General features: G+C 38.7%; 1 protein-coding gene across 3 annotated transcripts in view; it reads right to left on the minus strand.

Annotated features, from left to right (window-relative positions):
- CAPN7 (calpain 7) overlaps positions 1-17,409 on the minus strand; it is a 28,488-nt gene extending 11,079 nt beyond the window's left edge. For 2 of the 3 annotated variants that reach the window (XM_057431432.1, XM_057431430.1), the window contains exons 1-13: positions 17,261-17,409; positions 13,379-13,487; positions 12,155-12,312; positions 10,136-10,203; positions 8,217-8,414; positions 7,311-7,397; positions 6,256-6,382; positions 5,431-5,516; positions 4,441-4,534; positions 3,939-4,085; positions 2,288-2,394; positions 1,273-1,393; positions 897-1,041 (exon numbers count right to left, since the gene is read on the minus strand). In XM_057431432.1, the coding sequence (XP_057287415.1) occupies positions 897-1,041; positions 1,273-1,393; positions 2,288-2,394; positions 3,939-4,085; positions 4,441-4,534; positions 5,431-5,516; positions 6,256-6,382; positions 7,311-7,397; positions 8,217-8,414; positions 10,136-10,203; positions 12,155-12,312; positions 13,379-13,487; positions 17,261-17,362 (1,549 nt within the window). In that variant the 5' untranslated portion in view covers positions 17,363-17,409. Of the gene's footprint in view, positions 1-896; positions 1,042-1,272; positions 1,394-2,287; positions 2,395-3,938; positions 4,086-4,440; positions 4,535-5,430; positions 5,517-6,255; positions 6,383-7,310; positions 7,398-8,216; positions 8,415-10,135; positions 10,204-12,113; positions 12,313-13,378; positions 13,488-17,260 lie in introns of those variants that run through there. The other variant, XM_057431431.1, reaches the window with a different exon arrangement.
- Positions 17,410-17,494: the final 85 nt, after the last annotated feature.

A 17,494-nucleotide genomic window follows, 5' to 3' on the forward strand; every position in this document is an offset into this window, starting at 1 on the left:
CTGCTATTCTTACAATTAAATCAAAAAGTTTTCCTTATACATTTGTATGAATTTTAACAATAAATGTTATAACTTAATACATTTGGATGCACACTGCTGTCAAAAAATAGAGTGGCGCTTAACAAAAGAGCTCCCTTACAGAGCTACGCAGGCAGCACCTAGGATGCTACAAAAAGAGCTGGTATCTCTTTCTGAATGTACAAAAAGAGCTTCTGCAGAATTTCTGAAGGCCCACCCACCAACAAACCCACACTGACTTTCCAGATGCTACACTGTTGCTCCCCAAGGAAGATGGGACAAGACAATGCTAGGCATCATTCCAATTGTTTTTTCTGGACAGTAACATAGCAGTACCACTGTCTGAAAGACAGGTCTTGATCTACTCTTAAAGCCAGAAATAGAGTGTACATAAAGATTTGGTGTGGATATATTAATGTAATGCAAGGAAAAAAAAAAACCACCACTTACCTCCACTTCATAAACTCAAATACAGGCAAGACTGTATTTAAATACTGATTATAAAAAGCATTTTGACACATATTCACAAATTTTGGAGGCAAAAACCCCAAACCACAAAAGGTCTATTCATGTATTAAAGAGCTGCATTATGCAGCTTATTATCAGAATGTTATCTTTGCCCTGACCTTCCCATGCCCAGATACTGATAGCAGCATTTAAGCAAGGAGATAATTTCTTGTCAGTTAATTTGATCTATTTTAAACAGTCCAGATTAAACTTAAACCACAGACAAACCTGAAATTATAGATTTAAATACACAAAGACTTCCTAAACTTTTAAGCTATTTAGTTTTACTCTCCCCCTCCTTGTACTTAAGCATTTCTTTCCACAAAGAACTATATTATCTGAAAAGATAGGGACTTTTTAAGCCTTATTACCATTGTCGATTTTCTGAGCTGTTCTTGGATCAAAGTTCAAGTATTTTTGTAAATCTGGGGTCCAATTTCTTGTGTCATTTTCACTGTATCGTCCTTTCCAACGTAAGTGACTCCAGGGATTTTTCAACTGAAGAAACCGAAGTCCCTAAAGAAATAAAATTGCTGGATTTATCTTCTCAAGGTAATTTTTATATTTATATTAACATAGAATATGGACTAACCACTCAATAAAATAGAGCATCATTAAGCTTTCTGGAACTTCCCAATGGAGCTCAAGACAATAAACTATAGCAGCCATCAGAGAAAAAAAATCCACAGCTATCCACTGCAGGCAGTTTTCAAACAGGCATCTTTTCAGATGTTTTCACATTGATACCTTATATTCCCTTATATCCAAGACTGCATATGCATGGGTTGGAACTAAACCCCATTTTTCTCCTTCCTCTTCAGACATCACCCCTGTTGCTGTTGTGATAAGGACATCTCCCTTGTGAAATCTGTTCAAAGAGAGGTGAAAAATAGCTTTTAATTTAAAATTAGCTTTTAAAAAAGCTAAAATAAATTAAAATAGCTTTTAATTTAAAATAGTGCAAGTTTCAAACTAACATTTGCCAGATATTGCAATAATACGTTTTTACATTATCAGTTTTATAAAAACTGGAATAACATTTTCATCAGCAGAAACCACTACTGAAAAAGCTTGAGAAAGTGAAACTATTTTCTTTCAGTATTTAAGTATAGGCTTCAAATGAAAAATATATTTTCATACAATTTCATCATTTCATATTTTTATAAATAAAAATCATCATTTATCAACCTGAAGTTCAATCTCTGTCACCTTTTTAAAGACACTCTTCACACATCTGAAGATCACTATTGCAGTTTTGAAAGACTTCTGCTGCTCCTCCAGGAGATTACTGGGGTATAATAACCAAGGTCTTGTGATATGATTAGAAATACTATACTATATCCGCTTGCTAAGGACAGCAGATCAATGCCAAAGATCTGAAGAACTCTGTGGGAACACAGAACACATGTCCTTCTACTTTTTGAACACTTCTAGCTTGTATATTGGTTCCAAGCTGCTCTTCTCTGACTCTATATCCTATTTTCTTCATCAAGAAATGGCTACTACTCTTTTTCTTCATATGGAAAGAAGAAAAATCACCTCAAAGAAAATTCCACAATATTTCACTCTTCTGTTCTATCAATCAAAACCACCAGTACCTCAAATCTTCTTCCAGAAAGCAATGTGGAGGCCTTATAAAGCACAATTTGCAGCAGTACCAAAACGCTATTAAGGATCTGTGGTGACTGTACTGCTTTCAGAGTGGTAACACAGCTACTAAACAGCAAGCATTTTAAGTACTTAGGAAATGAAAAACTTCTACCTCTGATGAAGTATTCTGAAAGTACTATCTTGATTGAAAGCTTGATTGTCAGAGTGCATAGCAATTCTTTCAGGTATCCAACCAGTCAGTGCATGGAGATCAATATTCTGAAACGCAAACATTCAAAAGAAATCAGAGCAGATGATCCACCTATAAGCATATGATGTCTGTACACAGGTTATAAAAACATCTTGAAAGAAATCAAGTATACACAAGTTACAGTATAGCTCTACACATTAAAGGCTCAAGATTAAGACTATATAAAACAAAGAAAACCTTATCTGACGAGGTTAGGACAAAAGCTGGAAAGTGACCTAAGTGAACTAATGAAAAACTAATTTCAGAGCAATGGAAGAAGCATAAGAGAATGATCTATTGTGCTCAATTCTATGATGTGTTTTATTGAATTGATTCGGAGACTTTTTAAAGCACAGTCTCAGAAACCATCTGCAACTTTGCTATTATACCTGCATTTGAAATTATTTAAGTTTTACTTCTAAGGCTCAGGGTTGGGTTTTTATCCTTTTTGGTAAAGCTGACACTGACATGTATTTCCATAAAAGGCCACTTTAATCTCCCCATTTTATCTCCCTGAAATATTGATTATTCCCTTTTCTTTTGCTTTGTACTCCTCAAAGCAAAAGGAGAAACTATAAATGCTTAAAGTGTTAATAACCAGCACTGGTGAGTAGGAACCCCAGGAATTACAAGTACACCACAGCCTGATTATACAAGGAAGCTATAATACAGTCGAAAAAGGGCAGGAAGGGTGGAGATTAAATGTCAGAAGTCAAGCTGTTCTTCCAGATAGCAAGTTATAGAACAATAATGAGAATAATAAGATTATTAACAATAAGACTCTGTCCTCCAAAAAAGCAGCCTAACACTGACATAAAACATAAAAATGTATGACAAGTTTACCCCTTATACAAAGCCACATTTGCCTCCACTATCATTTTTCAAAAGACAATGATAACCTAGTATATCCCCCAAGAATGTAATTATTAAGACATCAACTAGAATGTGGACAGCACCATGAAATAAAAATATAGTGTTAAAATTTTAAGCAATTTTAAATTAAAATCAGAAATTCTTCCTAAGTGACAGATGAATATTATGTGGGCTGCCCATTTCAATAACCTGTCCTTTGGAAGAATAGTTTGCATGTCATTTTAGCTGCAGTACAATGACTGTTTCTTTAGGAACCACATTATAGGAACCCAACACATATTTCTGTAAAGGAGTGTAAATCTGATAAACAAACTTGCACAGATCAAAGTACTTGCTCCCTCTATATATATGTACTAAATGACTAGCCTCTTCCTTTCCTAACCAACTGCCCTATCTACTGAATGACAGTTAGAAACCAAAATCAGCAATATCGAAATAGGCAAAAAATAATTACTTCACCCAACACAGTCATCTAGATTATACAAATACATGTCCTTCCCAACCAAAACCATGAAACAGTAGAGCTAGGCATACTTGTGAAAGAAAGAAAAAGAAAAAAAAAAAAAAAACAACAAGAAAATGTGAAACCAAATACTTGCCTCCCCAAGCAATTTACTTTGAATTCACTAGAAAGAAAATTATTTGACCCAAGATTATCCAAGAGGAATTTTTTGCCTTTTAGAAATAATCACAAACTTACAGAATTTGATCCAGGAAAATCATATCCTCCCATGACCTTCATGTAAGCCTTTTCTATTAATGATACCCATAATTCATTCTTATTGTTAGAATAAGAGCAGAGAAGTTCTCCACTATGATCAACAGGTAACTGGTCATCTATGATTACCTGTGGGAAATAAAGGAAAAATCATCATAATGCCAATAAAGTATTTTGGAAGTATTTTAAGAAATAAGCCCAAACTTACATAAATATACAGCTTTTCAGACACAACCAGCCCCGACCATCATTCTCGCATATGGAAACTTCTAACAATCCTGCAATGGTTTGCCCAAGTGAACAAGAAATTCTATTCCAGGTCTATAGGTGACCTGTGATAACATGCCTTGCTTTCTCCTATGTAAAATGGGGATGAAGACAGTACTCTCTTGTAAAATATTGAATACCTATTGTATTCAGTGAAAGGTAGCCACAGAAATATTCAGTGTAATTATCAGAATAAAAGTCTCCCCAAACCATTTACCTTTCTAGGTACACCATTGATATGAAGCTTTACCATGTATTTGCCACATGGATTATATTCTGGTTCTCCTTTCTTATTCTGAGGGTAAATGATACTGTTAAAGAGAAAAAAAAAAAGAAATTATGACATAAATATCTTGGCGGCACACACACTGATAACAGAAATGGGATTAACACAGTCTATTTCTAGAATTTACACTCAACATACATATGGTAGAGCAACTTTAATTCAGTAAATACAAAGATGTTTAAACAGGTCTTACTTTTCAGGCCTTGCTCTTGCTGCAGTTCTCTGCTTAATATAGCAATAAAGAGAATATAAGTAACCTAATTGTTTCTCCACCAGAAGCAAGGCAAACAAATTTACCTTACTATTAAACAAATGCTATTTACTCATCTGTAGTATAAATACGGTATTTGCCTGAATGACAAGTCAAACGTCTGAAGAAGGAGAATTCAGCACAGAACTCATTGCTCTCAAAAAAGAACAAGTTCAGTTCTGATGAGTATAGGTTAAACCAAAAAATACCACAAACAGCGTTTACACACTGGTCTGGCAACAGGCTCTTGGCAGTGGCAAAAGCCATGCCAAATTTATCACAGGATGCCAGTCAAGTGGAACTGAGACAGTGCTGTTAACATTAATTCTACAGTGAGATGCTATGCCTGTTGCACAGCAGCTGGCACAGCAAAGTAGGAAAATTTGCATTATATAAAGCATTAGAAAGTAAAATTTCTATTAAAACCCCAACAAAACCTTCCAAACTATTTAAAACTCCTCCAAGCACATCCAAAGTTAAACTCCAGTGTCTGCATACGTATCTCTATAAAACTGGCCTCCCTCTCTGAAGTGCTGAAGCCACAAGTCCCAAGGAGATGAAAGTGAAAAAAGTGCTGGTTTTTACTGTGTCCAGCTGCAACTGTCATACATACTGCAGAAGCTTGGCAGTTATTAAGTCTGAAAAGATCTTAGAAGGCAACAGCTACTTACCTTGTGATCAATTTTTTGTTGTATCTTCTTTCATATGCTGCACTGATAGCTAGTGATGCCACAAAAGAGCAATCTGACACGATTGTCTATAAAGAAAAGAAAGCCAGTGAGGACATTTACTAATAACTTAGATACTGAAAAACAAATGGGATGTGTGGAGGGAAGGAAAATCATCAGTTAGTTTTTTCCTTCAAATGGGAAAGATTTCAACCAAGAGAAGCAAAGTTACTCCTAAAAAGACAGGAAATGTATGCTTGCTCAACACAAGGTCCCTACAGAGCAAACCAGTTAGAATTACTAGTGAGAATCAGAGACAAGCGCAGATACTTCAGCATTCACTCACACTTCCTCCCCCCTACCCAAAACGAACTGCATAATATAAACCATATCCAATGGCATATTCTACTGTTGATTCCAGTGTAGCTTGGGCCATCTGCAACTCCCCACTCAGCAAGATGCTACCATGATTCTCAATAGGTCACCCTGTTTCCTGTCTAATAAAAACTTAATAATTGCGCTCATTATTTTTTTCCATGCAGTAAATTAAATGAACAATTTGTTGCAGAGTAACCTTACCTTTCTTCCTAACCACTATTTCTGGAAAATAGGATTTTCTGCTGGAATTAAGATTTTGATTTTCACTGTGTGCTAACACAGCTGTTTATTCTCATGGCTAGAAAATGCATGGAATCTTAAGCGATACTAGTTATTTAATCTCATGAGAACCATGGAAAGCACTCCCACATTTGGGGACACTTTTTTGAACAAGAAGGTCCCCTGCAATACACTGCTAGCAGCACACTTTTCTCTTTAGGAACAACTTACCTGCTTTATGCTGAAACTTGATACAGTATAAATCATCGTGGGGTTATTTGTTATATCATCTGGTCGCACCCACTTAGCAAACATTGCTTTCTGTTTGGGGGATAATGGTAGCTTCCCACATTTATCACTAGATTTAAGAGAGAAAAAGAGTAGAAATAAGTCAGTAGTGGAAATAAATCAGCAGTTTAGAAAAGCTTTTCATGTTATGCCTAGTCTTGTATATGTCTGATAGATGGTGCAAAATATGTGCAGAACAATTACACAGTTTTATATACAGAGCTGTAAAACAAATTCAAAGAACACCACTTCAAAGTTTGTGATTTTTAGAGAGAAAAAAACAAAAATATTAAAACCATGAAATGCAACCCAAGAACTTCCTTCATACAGGAGAACTGGATTCCAAAAAGCTATCTACAATAGCAGAAACTCAAATTCTTCACTTTATTTCAGTATGATAAACTAATAATAAAAAGTTTCTTTAGTTCTAAATACCAAGGCTTATCTGTTTGACAAGCCATTAGTGGAAAAAAAAAAGCCACAAACTGAACTAACTCAAACCCAAAAACCAACTCCAGTGTTTTTGTATATTATAGCTATGTAATCTTAACATATTATTATTGCTCATGAATGAAGGTCTAACAGTTACATAGCACTCTTCCTCAGAAGAGTCCTTTTATAGAGGAATTTTCAATCACTTTCATTTTACAGGTAACTGAGAGGGAGGGAGCTAAACTCATTAGGAAGCAGCAGAATCAGGAAACTGACCCAAACTGGTGGTCCAGCCTAATATTCTAAAAAGCCAAACAAAATATTGTCCTTCTGGGCTTGGAGATACAACTGCAAAAAACAGTGCACAACTGGATCAGCTTACGTTGAAATTTTACAATCAGACTAGAAGAAGGAAGTGGTAGTATTTAAATCTCTCTCCCTGAATTATGCTTAAAAGCCTATTCAAACAATTTTAAACTCTGGAAAACAAAACATAGTAACACCAAATATGGGAAAGCTTTGGAAATAAAAACAAAAGTAAAGTTCAGTAATTGAATCACACTTACGAAAATGGCATAGGGAAGGCAAAACGTTCCCTCAGATCAACGCTCATGAAAGGTACATATTCAATGCCATTAATTTTTGAAGTCTTCCTGTAATTCAAAAGAAAAAAGAAGTTACAAACATGTCTATGTTCTTTCAAACACTGAGTTCCAGAATGTAACAACAAACTTAGGTTTTTAAAAACAAACAAGACACAGTGCCTGTGAAAATACCTGCTGAAATGAAACCACCACTATATTTGGGTTTGAAACATGCAGTACTTGACGACTCAGCACTAATCCTGTACATATCTGCAGACAAGTCTCCATGCCAGGATAAAAATGATTATGAGCCACAAACCTCTTGCTACTTTTAGAAGTCACATTTAAAACTACATTTGCCTAAATGGAATTTCTCAAGTCATTTAGGCCTCTCATTAAAGAGAGTTTTAGAGTAAGTTGACAGCAATTAATAATTAGCAACACCAGATTTGGGGCAGTTATTCTGGAATACTTTGTCAAACAACAACAAAAATACTGCACACGTTTATCAATGCATTTTTTTACTAAAATGCACAGAACACCTTCTAAAAAATGAGGATCGTATTTAAACATGAATGTAATTTCAGTTTCAAACAAAGAATTAACTGAAAAGAGCTATGCAAAATATTTTCAAATCAAATCATAGAATCACAGAATGGTTTGGGCCAGAAAGGACCTTAAGATCATCCAGTTCCAACCCCCTCCCACAAAAGCCACTAATTACATCACCATAAATAATAAATCAATTTATTAATGTGCAGATAATACCAAAAATGAGGCAAGAACTGGGTTTCCAACCTTCTGCTTATAACCTCGTGCTACAGGGTAAGATGCACAAAGGATGCGAGCACAAATGATGAAATTTGGAAAAACTTGTCTCCAACTTACCTCAGCACTTCAATCTCCTCGGCAGTGTATCTCTGACCTTGAGGTTCACTAGCCTGCACTGCTCTGATTGTCTGTGGTTTATCATTTAAAGAAAAATCAGGTCCCAGTGGAAAGAATGTTCTGACTGGATGATTTGGTTTAGCTGCAGTTGACTTCTTCTGAGATGACTTTGACGTAGATTCCTTCAGTGCCTCTGCTCTAAAGCAAATAAAAATTGTTTACAATGACAGAAAAGCAGTTATGGTTCAATAATTGATTTGCTTGGTTCATGTTCCCACATATGTTAAATGGAATGAACAAATGCCAAGTTGGCCTCCACCACTTTTCTAAGAAAAGAAATCAATTTCTGATGCCAGTATTACTGCATGTTCCAGAGTAAATTAAAATATAGCCTTTCCAACTCATATATAAACTACTTGTGGCAGAACTCACTAGATTTTTATTGCTGTCATGGTTACCTCAGCACCACACAGACACTCGCTCCCCCACCCACTTTTCCCCTTGCCACAGGTGGGATGGGGAAGAGAATCAAAAGAATGAAAAACCCACAGGTTGAGATAAGAACTGTTTAATAACTGAACTATGGTATAACACTACTAATAGTGGTAATAAGGGAAATAACAAGGGGTAAGAATATAAAACCAAAAGGGAAAAGGCAAAAAGAACAATAAATCCAAGTGATGCACAATTGCTCACCACCCGCTGACTGATACCCAGCCCAACATGAGCAGCGATTCATCCGTTCTGGGTAACTGCCCCCAGTTTCTATAGTGGGCACGACATGCTGTGGCACAGAATACCCCTTTGGCTAGTTTGGGTCTGATGTCCTGTCTCTGCTTCCTCCTGGCTTCCCGTGCCCCTCCTCATTGGCTGAGCATGAGAGACTGAAAATTCCTTGATCGCGGTAATTGCTACTGAGCAACAACTAAAACCTTGGTGTGTTACCAGCGTTATTCTCAGACTAGTGCCAAAACACAGCACTGTACCAGCTACCAGGGAAGAAAATTAACTCCATCACAGCCAAAACCAGAACAGTTGCCTTTAAATTACGTTAATAGGAGAATTGGTGTAGGTGTTCTGAACTTCCAGGTAATGAACGGGGCCACTGAAACACAGGCAGAGAAAACTGATATGCGTCCCCTCATACCTTCAGGATTTGATTTGTCTAACAGCTACAAAAGCAGAAAAAAACCCACTAGCATTCTCACAACCCAGCATTTCAATGGCTGGAAGGCTGTGTATTCAGAAGCTATGTTTGCTGCTGTTGCATTAAGCTGATAGATAGTCACATACATGCAAAAAGTTTTGTTTGTTTCTTAACACAGACTGAGAATGCTAAAAATCAGCTTACGCTGAAATGTAGCCCAACACAGTCCATTATTCAGCACCAAACAGCTGATTTGAAAAGAATTAAGAGTGAACTTATGCTCGTGTAATTTTTTTCAGATATAGACTCCACTATACCTACCCTACAATTAGATTGCTACCATCAAGATAAGCATGTCCGGGTTTCCAAACTGTCTTCCTGATGAAGGGACATTGACACCCTATCCGTTTCTCTGTGTTTCACACAGAATGTGAAACATCTCTGTGTTTCAGCATTTTCATAAAAGCCAATAATTGTAGTAGAGTACTCCAATTTATATCTCTGAATACTGAAGTAGTGGGTTGGTACCAACAAATACACAGTCCTTTCCTAATTCTGAATGCTCCAATATTCCCACAGGGCTGGCACAAGAGCTGCTGTAGTCAGTGGCATAGCAGCTGGCAGCTATCTGCAAGGAGATCTCTACAGGAGCAAACTTTACTCAAAATCCATAGTTTGCAGTATGGAATAGACATGCTAGATTGAGAATCCAACTCATAGAGCACATTTAGACCTGACAGCAAGTATCTTCACTAACATTAGCAGTACTCACCTATCCAGTGCTTGTCGAGCCAGCTGTTTCAGTTTGGACTGGAGGCCTGCTTCTGAAGTTTCAGTAGCCTTAAATACAAAATAAAAGGAAAAACCTACATATCCAAAAAACCCAGCAGTTTTATAAGCTCAGTTTGTAAAATTCCACACTTACAGGTTGCAGCAAAGAGCAACTAGTTAGATTTTTAACCTGCAAGCAAAGGCATAAAATAATCTATGAGAGGGCACTAAAATAGGTATCAAGAGTCCTAACTTCTCAGTTAGGAGGTCAGCTATGACAGTTTATGCTTTTGTTTTCCTTACAGATGAAGCATGGCTACTGCAGCTAAAGAATCTGCAAGAGGCACAGCACGAGGTGTGCCTTCTCCTCTAACACCCACAAGCAGGTTTCAAGTTCTAGACTTGTACCTTTACAGATTCTACTGAGTCAGCTAGGTCAACTGAGGAAACGGAAGGCAAGCTAGTTTCACATCAAGAAACAAAACTAGAAACACCCTTTATAAGCAAATATTTTCATTTGCAATTAAATTACACTCCAGAGTTCCTGGTTAGAAAGGACTCTGAAAGATGTATGAAGATAAGCAGGAACACCAGCACACTTATCTAGGAGTCAGCCATAGAAGAGGAGGAATGGCTGCTCTCCAAGTACTTCAAGAGTAAGGAAGAACTAAATCTCTCCACTTGAAATACTGAGGAGAAAGAAGTAAAGCTTCAAGATAGCAGAGTTCCTTCAGTCTTCTTTCATCCTGGGAAGAAGAAGGTGGTACTTTCTGACCACCCTGAGGGACAAAGCCTACAGTCATTTCAGCCAATTCATATGCTAGTCAAGATTAAAAGAAACTTCACCAGTATCTCTACTTAATGAAATACGTGATAAAGGCAGTTGTTAACATGAGATAATTTCAGACTAACTTCAGTATATGTAAGTAATATTTGCACTCACTGACACAAGAGAAGGAGGAACACAGCAGAGGAAAAACAGTATGCTGCTGCAGTAAATGTTATCTAATAGACTGAAAATGCTCTGCTCCAGCAGCTCAAGCAGAAAAAACTAGAGCAATTCTAGTCCTCATCCGGTTACACTGTATCACCAGGGTATTTTAGTCTACATAATAACAGTTTACAGAATTCAGAAAGAAGATTTTACTCTAGCATTTAACAAACGTAACACTCCCCTCCCAACAACCCACATATATTTACATTATAAAAAGGAAAAAAAAAAAGAGAAAAACAGACTTGGTGGAGTTACATTATGATGGTGAGCCTCTTCCTGTAATGAGTGATTTAAGGCAACTGGACTTAAGGGAAAAAAGCAGTACCTGTAATTACATTCTTCATCATTTACATAATAGCCAATTGATCCTTACCATTAATTTCAGTGTGAATTAAATTCACATGTAACAGTTTTAATGTCAAGCACTGAGTAATCAAGTAGTATTTTTACCAGTTTTGGCATCAGGAGTCTGTTATTTTCTCAGAAACTGTTACACACAAAAATTCCCCTTAAATTGCTTCCTTTAATGTAGTCAGAAAGCAATACAGCTGACACATCAGCCAGACAGCTTCCGTTTTAACTGGTTTAATCTCTGTTTTAGTGTTGCATCTGCTCCAGAGCAAAAATTAACATGCAAACAGTTACAGAATACTTCTAGGTTTTAGTATAATCCATTTCAGGAAAAACACATAAATCTCAAGTTTTTTACACTGTTAAATGGCAACATAGTACAAATCCTAGAAGAAACAAACAAACAAAAAAAACCAACAAAAAACAACAACAAAAAATAACCCCAAAACAAAACAAAAAAAAACCCCAAACAGTGGAAGAAGTAAAAAAAAAAAAACAAAAAAAAAAACAACTAAAAACCCAAAAACATAAAACCAACAAACCAATTAAAAATCAGGTTTTAGAAATACAGGTACTCCATTTTTAAGCCAGCCTTTAAGGGCCAGTCACTTGCATAAGTGGAAGAATTTCTTACCATCACATAATTCCACCAAGTTAATCTGTAGCTTAACATACTGTTTTCAAACAGAGTTCCACTGCTTCTGTGTACAACTCTATAGCTTCTTCTGCATTGTCTTTGTCATCTTCATCAAAAGCCTGTGTAACTAGGAAGTGAGCACGCTCCAAGTCCAACTGTTGTTTTGACTTCAGAGGGTCTGTGTTCTGTGACTGAACTAAATGAAAAAGAAAGTATTTAGCTTTCTACAGCAGCAGATATGTAAAAACACCTATGGGTACTGAAACACTGGCAGTTCTAATCAGACAGGCAGTATCTATTTCTTGGCTGGAGAGCAAATCTTTCTTAACTTTGCTAAAAACATCTTTGCAAGGACAAGAAACCAATACCACTACCACCCCCTGAAGAAGAGATACACTCTCAGGGTATTTCACAAGTCAATGTAAATAAAACCTCTTTCATACTATATTAAGGACAAGGATGTTTAATTATGCAAAATAGAATCATAGAATGGTTTGGGTTGGAAAGGACCTTAAGATCATCTAGTTTCAACCCAAAAAATATTGCACCATTTGTGAAAATATGTCACCTATGGTAACACAGAAGTTCCTCAGGTGTCTACCTTTAATATAATTTAATATAATGACCTGAAGGAGATTTCTGTTTTCAGCCATTTTGAAGACCTGACCGGACCTGACCAACCTGGTCCGAAAATCAAAGTCTACAGTGATTTGAGTAGGAGATTGGTCTATAGACTTCCCAAGGCCCCTTTCTGGCCAAGTGATTCTATGCTTCTAACTGAGAATTGCAGATGTACAAAAATTTGAGATTTTGGTGTAAGCATAAACACCAAAACTAGATCAAACAAGGAAACCTTTATGAGAGCAAAGGGCTCTTTGCCCTCTCAAAGTTAGTAATTCTACATGAATACCAGAACCCACTTGCTTCACATCCATCATGCAGCTGAGGCTTAGATGTGAGTTTTGGTTTGTTCCTGAACATTTTTTGTTGCTATATTGAATTACTTTTTCAGGTTTGCTCTGCAGCTGTGGTTCCTAAGAATATTTAAAAGGAAAAGATACCCGCACCCACATCCTTAGGAAGTAAATCTCCATTTCTGACATATAACTGATATGCTTGCTTTATTTGTCGTCCTTCACAAAAGACAAGGAAATCAGAATAATGAAAACCAGTACACATCATTGATACATATTTCACAGCACTGAAAGGCTTTCTACTCAATAAATTTACGCATAGGTTTAGTTAGAATGGTCCTTACCCACCTGCTGAATGAAGAGCTTGAACTCTTTCCAAGTACTCATTTATTTTTTCTTGAATATTTTCCAAGTTGGACCCTGCCATCCCGGCATAAATCAAGGCTTGTGCAGCTTCCTGCAAGGAAATAATTTGAGACAAAGTTAATGTTTGCTGCCTAGAAAATTACTTCCCATAAAGAGAGGGCCTACAGGAGCCATAAACTGGGTGAAAGCAAGCTCCTGCATCTGCAACAGATTAAATGGATGCAGGGAAGTTGTGCTGGAAATAACAAATTTCAAGTTACAAATTAGATTATGTTCAAGATCTCACACATGGGACAAGCTGCAATATCAAAAAAAAAAACAAACCCAGAAACCAAACTTTGGAGGTTCTGTAAGGCCAGATCTTACATCTGCCTATACAGGAATGCATGGAATTAAGAGATTTTAAGTAAAACCAGCACGTTCCAAACATGCACTGAAATCAGTTCAGTAAAGCTCACAAGCCACAAACTGCCCTTTAATTTTAAAGCTACAGACTTGAGGTTATGGGCAAAAAAAAACATATACCAAACACTGGATGAAAGCCTGCTTTCAGGACATTGCATAGGCCTCCAGCTCAGAAGCACAGTATATTACCTGCATGAAGGCTTTTTCAGACTGTATAAATCTATTAAGAAAAAAGACCTTCAGTTGCATAAGCTGTCTATCCTTTCACTAAACTCATAAAAAACCTATACGGCTTGTCGGGGTTCCAATAAACAGAACTGGCACAGCATCAGATGCATAAGGAGAACTGAAATTTGCCACTCGTAAAGATGAGGATAAAAACTCTATTCTGTCCTCATTACTCGCATGGAAAAATCCGCTTCTGTGGCAGCGCTCATCTTCCCAGCAGCAGTAGAGGAGGTACTCGCGTAGCAGGCTGAGTATGCAGGAAGGAGATCAGTAACTAGAGAGCTGTTCCACAAAGATGGGGCTTGGAAAGGCTGCAGAGGTCAAGCACACAGCCATGGCCAGAGGATTTCTCTTGTGTGCCTTATGGCCATGATTTCTGTCAAGCTTAGCAGTTTGCCCCATCTGCCCAGCTTAGGCAAGCTTAAAACTGATCCCGATACAACCTGTGCTTGTTATCAGGACAATTTCTCATTGACAAGCATCACAGAACCAAGTACTTCACACTCTTTGTCAACATCCATCACCAAATCACATCATATAAAATGTTCACAGCAACAGAACGGTAAATATAAGTACTGTTCCATTCATATGCAGCAATTAACTACCATCAAGGTCTAGCATACAACTATATTTCGTGGGGATAAAAAGTGCACTGTAGAGATCTGCTCAAAGGATATACATGTATTTGTGACACACCACAACTACAGATTGACAAAACAGGCGCAGTATTGTAGACAACATATTGTAGACAAGTTGTCTACATACAACACAAAGATTGACTGTTGGATTTTCAAACCAGTGCTGCAAATTCAGTGCACAATTGATGTTGCTACTGTGATTTTAAGCACAACTGTTTTGCCAGTTTTTAAGATGTAAACATAATGAAAACAGTCTTTTATAATTTATGCCTCTGAAGGACTGAAGCAGTTGACAAACTGCCTGAAGAACCAGCATGCCAACTGTTTCCAGTGATAAAATGGACATGCAATTCAGTTAGTGTAGCTGTGGCACACCACTCATGTCAAAAGACAGTTAGTGGCATTGAAGGGATAATAAATACTAACTCTGAACTATGCTAACTATTGGCCATCAGTCTGTAATTAGCTAAATGCTGGTCAACAATCAAACTTAGCAACAGCCTCCACCAGTTTTGCTGCAGTCATCAGCTGCCCAAATAAGTCTGACGCTTCCATAAAGCACCCTTAGCAAGTTACCCCAAGCTGGTTCACATGCAGCTTTCCTCTAGGATCTATCAGTTACACGGTAGCAGGAAGCAAACAGCATTTTCTATCCATAGGAACTCCATTTCGACAGGCCATTTGCTGTCTATCAGCAACAAACTGTATCATTTCCTGTGCTTCATCCTTAAAGTCAGGTTCTTGCAGAATCCTGTTCAGCACCCAAGCTTTCCCATGTGCTTAGTAATTGCACCAGGGGGGCTCTGAAATGCTTAGAGCAGTTGATAAGAAAATTGATGACAGGCCAGATGCTTATTCGCACTGTTCACTAAAAAAGTAACTCCAAAATACTAGGTGATATTTTCTTACTATTCTTGTTTAATCTAAAATTGACTGTGATTCTTCAGGAACAGCCGGCTAAATCATCATGAAGAATTCTGCAAATGCAAGAGATTTTCCAAATGCTGTAGAGAAGCACACAAGAGTGATTATCTGCACAAAAATATGGTTTTCTTCTGAAGAGCACTTGAAAATTTCTTCCAGATATACTAAGAAATGTACTAAATAAGGTAATAAAGTAATAAAGAAGTACTGTGCACAGCTATTAGACCATGCACGTACACTGTTGTATTATTATGGGTAACTATACTTGGTTTAGGAGCATATATATGCTTTACATATATAAACTTAGCTCACTCTACATTAACAACCAGGTTAAAAAAAAAGAGTACCTATCCTTTCACACATGCTTAGGTCACCATGATAACAGCACTATACTTTTTATATTGTTTCAAAGACACGTACTATTCATGAAGTAAAAGGTCAGCTACAGAGTTCTTAGCAAGTTAACAGAGAAGTTATTTTGGCAGGATAATGGAATTTGTGGAACTATTACTGTAACAATGATTAAACATAGGCTTCCAAGAAATCCCTTCTCACAGGTGAGATGGGTTCCAGGATACAGAACTTTAGTGTAACTTTGCAAAACATAAATCCAACAAAATGAGACCACTTGCACAGGTAAAGAAGGCATAATGGTTGCAGAGAAGCTACTAAATACCAGGAGTAAGCACATAGATACCGAGCAAGACACTGAATCAATATCAACACACCCTGGATTCTACAGGAATCAGATGAAGAGGAAGCTGCATTAAAATAATAAAGTGGGATCTCTAACATAAAGGGTATTCATATGTGGTTTAAAACACACCACGGGTAGCTTGCGACCTGAAGCTACCTTACTACTGAGCATCTTGTATTTCACCATGTACGTCTCTACTTGATGATACGCCAGTTGTTCCCAGCTGCGTGCTCAAGAGCTGCAGTATACCCACTTCTCCTATGCCTCCCTTACGTAGATCTCCAGAATGCTCAGCACTTACACCTCCAACACAAAACTGAACAGCCTGGGAGAGGCAGGGGGGAGGCCAGGAATGAAGGTGGGGCACCAGCAGGAGAGAAGCGTTTTTAGCTGGCTTAAGCAGCAGCGTCCCAAAGAGGATCCGTGTCTCCAGCAGCTGCACAAGTGCCCCTACCCGCTTCTCAAGTACCCCTACCCGCTTCTCAAGTACCCCTACCCGCTTCTCAAGTACTGCCGCTGCAGCGCTTCCCCGCAGCCCCCGAGCAGGCAGCAGCGCACGGGCAGTCCGTGCTCCCGCCCGGTAACACAAGGCAGGGAAAACGCGTTTCGCAACCCGCCCTAAAGGACGCCGCTCCTCCGGAAATAAACTTCCGACGCGGAAGCCCGGCCTTCCGGTCTCTTCTCGGCTGAAACCGTCACGCCTTGCCCCAGGCCGAGCAGCGCTCCCGTCCCCGGGACGCACCGGCCAAAGGGGCTGGGAAGCGGTCGGGGCAGCGCTAACCCAGCGCACCGCTCCCCACCGGCAGGACACGGCTAGGCCACCCCTACCTCCCTCAGCCCTCTGGTGGCTCAAGGCGGGGGGGGAGCGCAAACCTACCGGTAGGCCTAAAACCTCAGCACAGCGAAGAGAAACGGACACCGGCGCCCTGAGGGAACCGGCTGCCGCCGACGCGCCCTCCGTTCCCCTCGTACCTTATAGTAGAAGACTGCTTCCTGGTAGCGGCCGCTGTGGTCCCGCTGCACCGCCAGCTGCGCGAACCTCACCGCGTCCAGCTCGTGCGCAGTAGCATCCATGGCCGGCTCCCTCCCGGTACCGCCGCCAACGGCAGCGAGCCCCACACCAAGCCCTCCGCCTCCCTGACCCCGCCACAGCCGGCGGCTCCGCCCCCATTCCGCCCGCCTGCTCCCCTGGGCACGCCCGCCTGC

Source organism: Pezoporus wallicus, unplaced genomic scaffold (assembly GCF_028554395.1).
Source record: "Pezoporus wallicus isolate ANWC-B61680 ecotype Strahan unplaced genomic scaffold, APGP_CSIRO_Pwel_v1 scaffold_11491, whole genome shotgun sequence".
Classification (NCBI taxonomy): Eukaryota; Metazoa; Chordata; class Aves; order Psittaciformes; family Psittacidae; genus Pezoporus; species Pezoporus wallicus.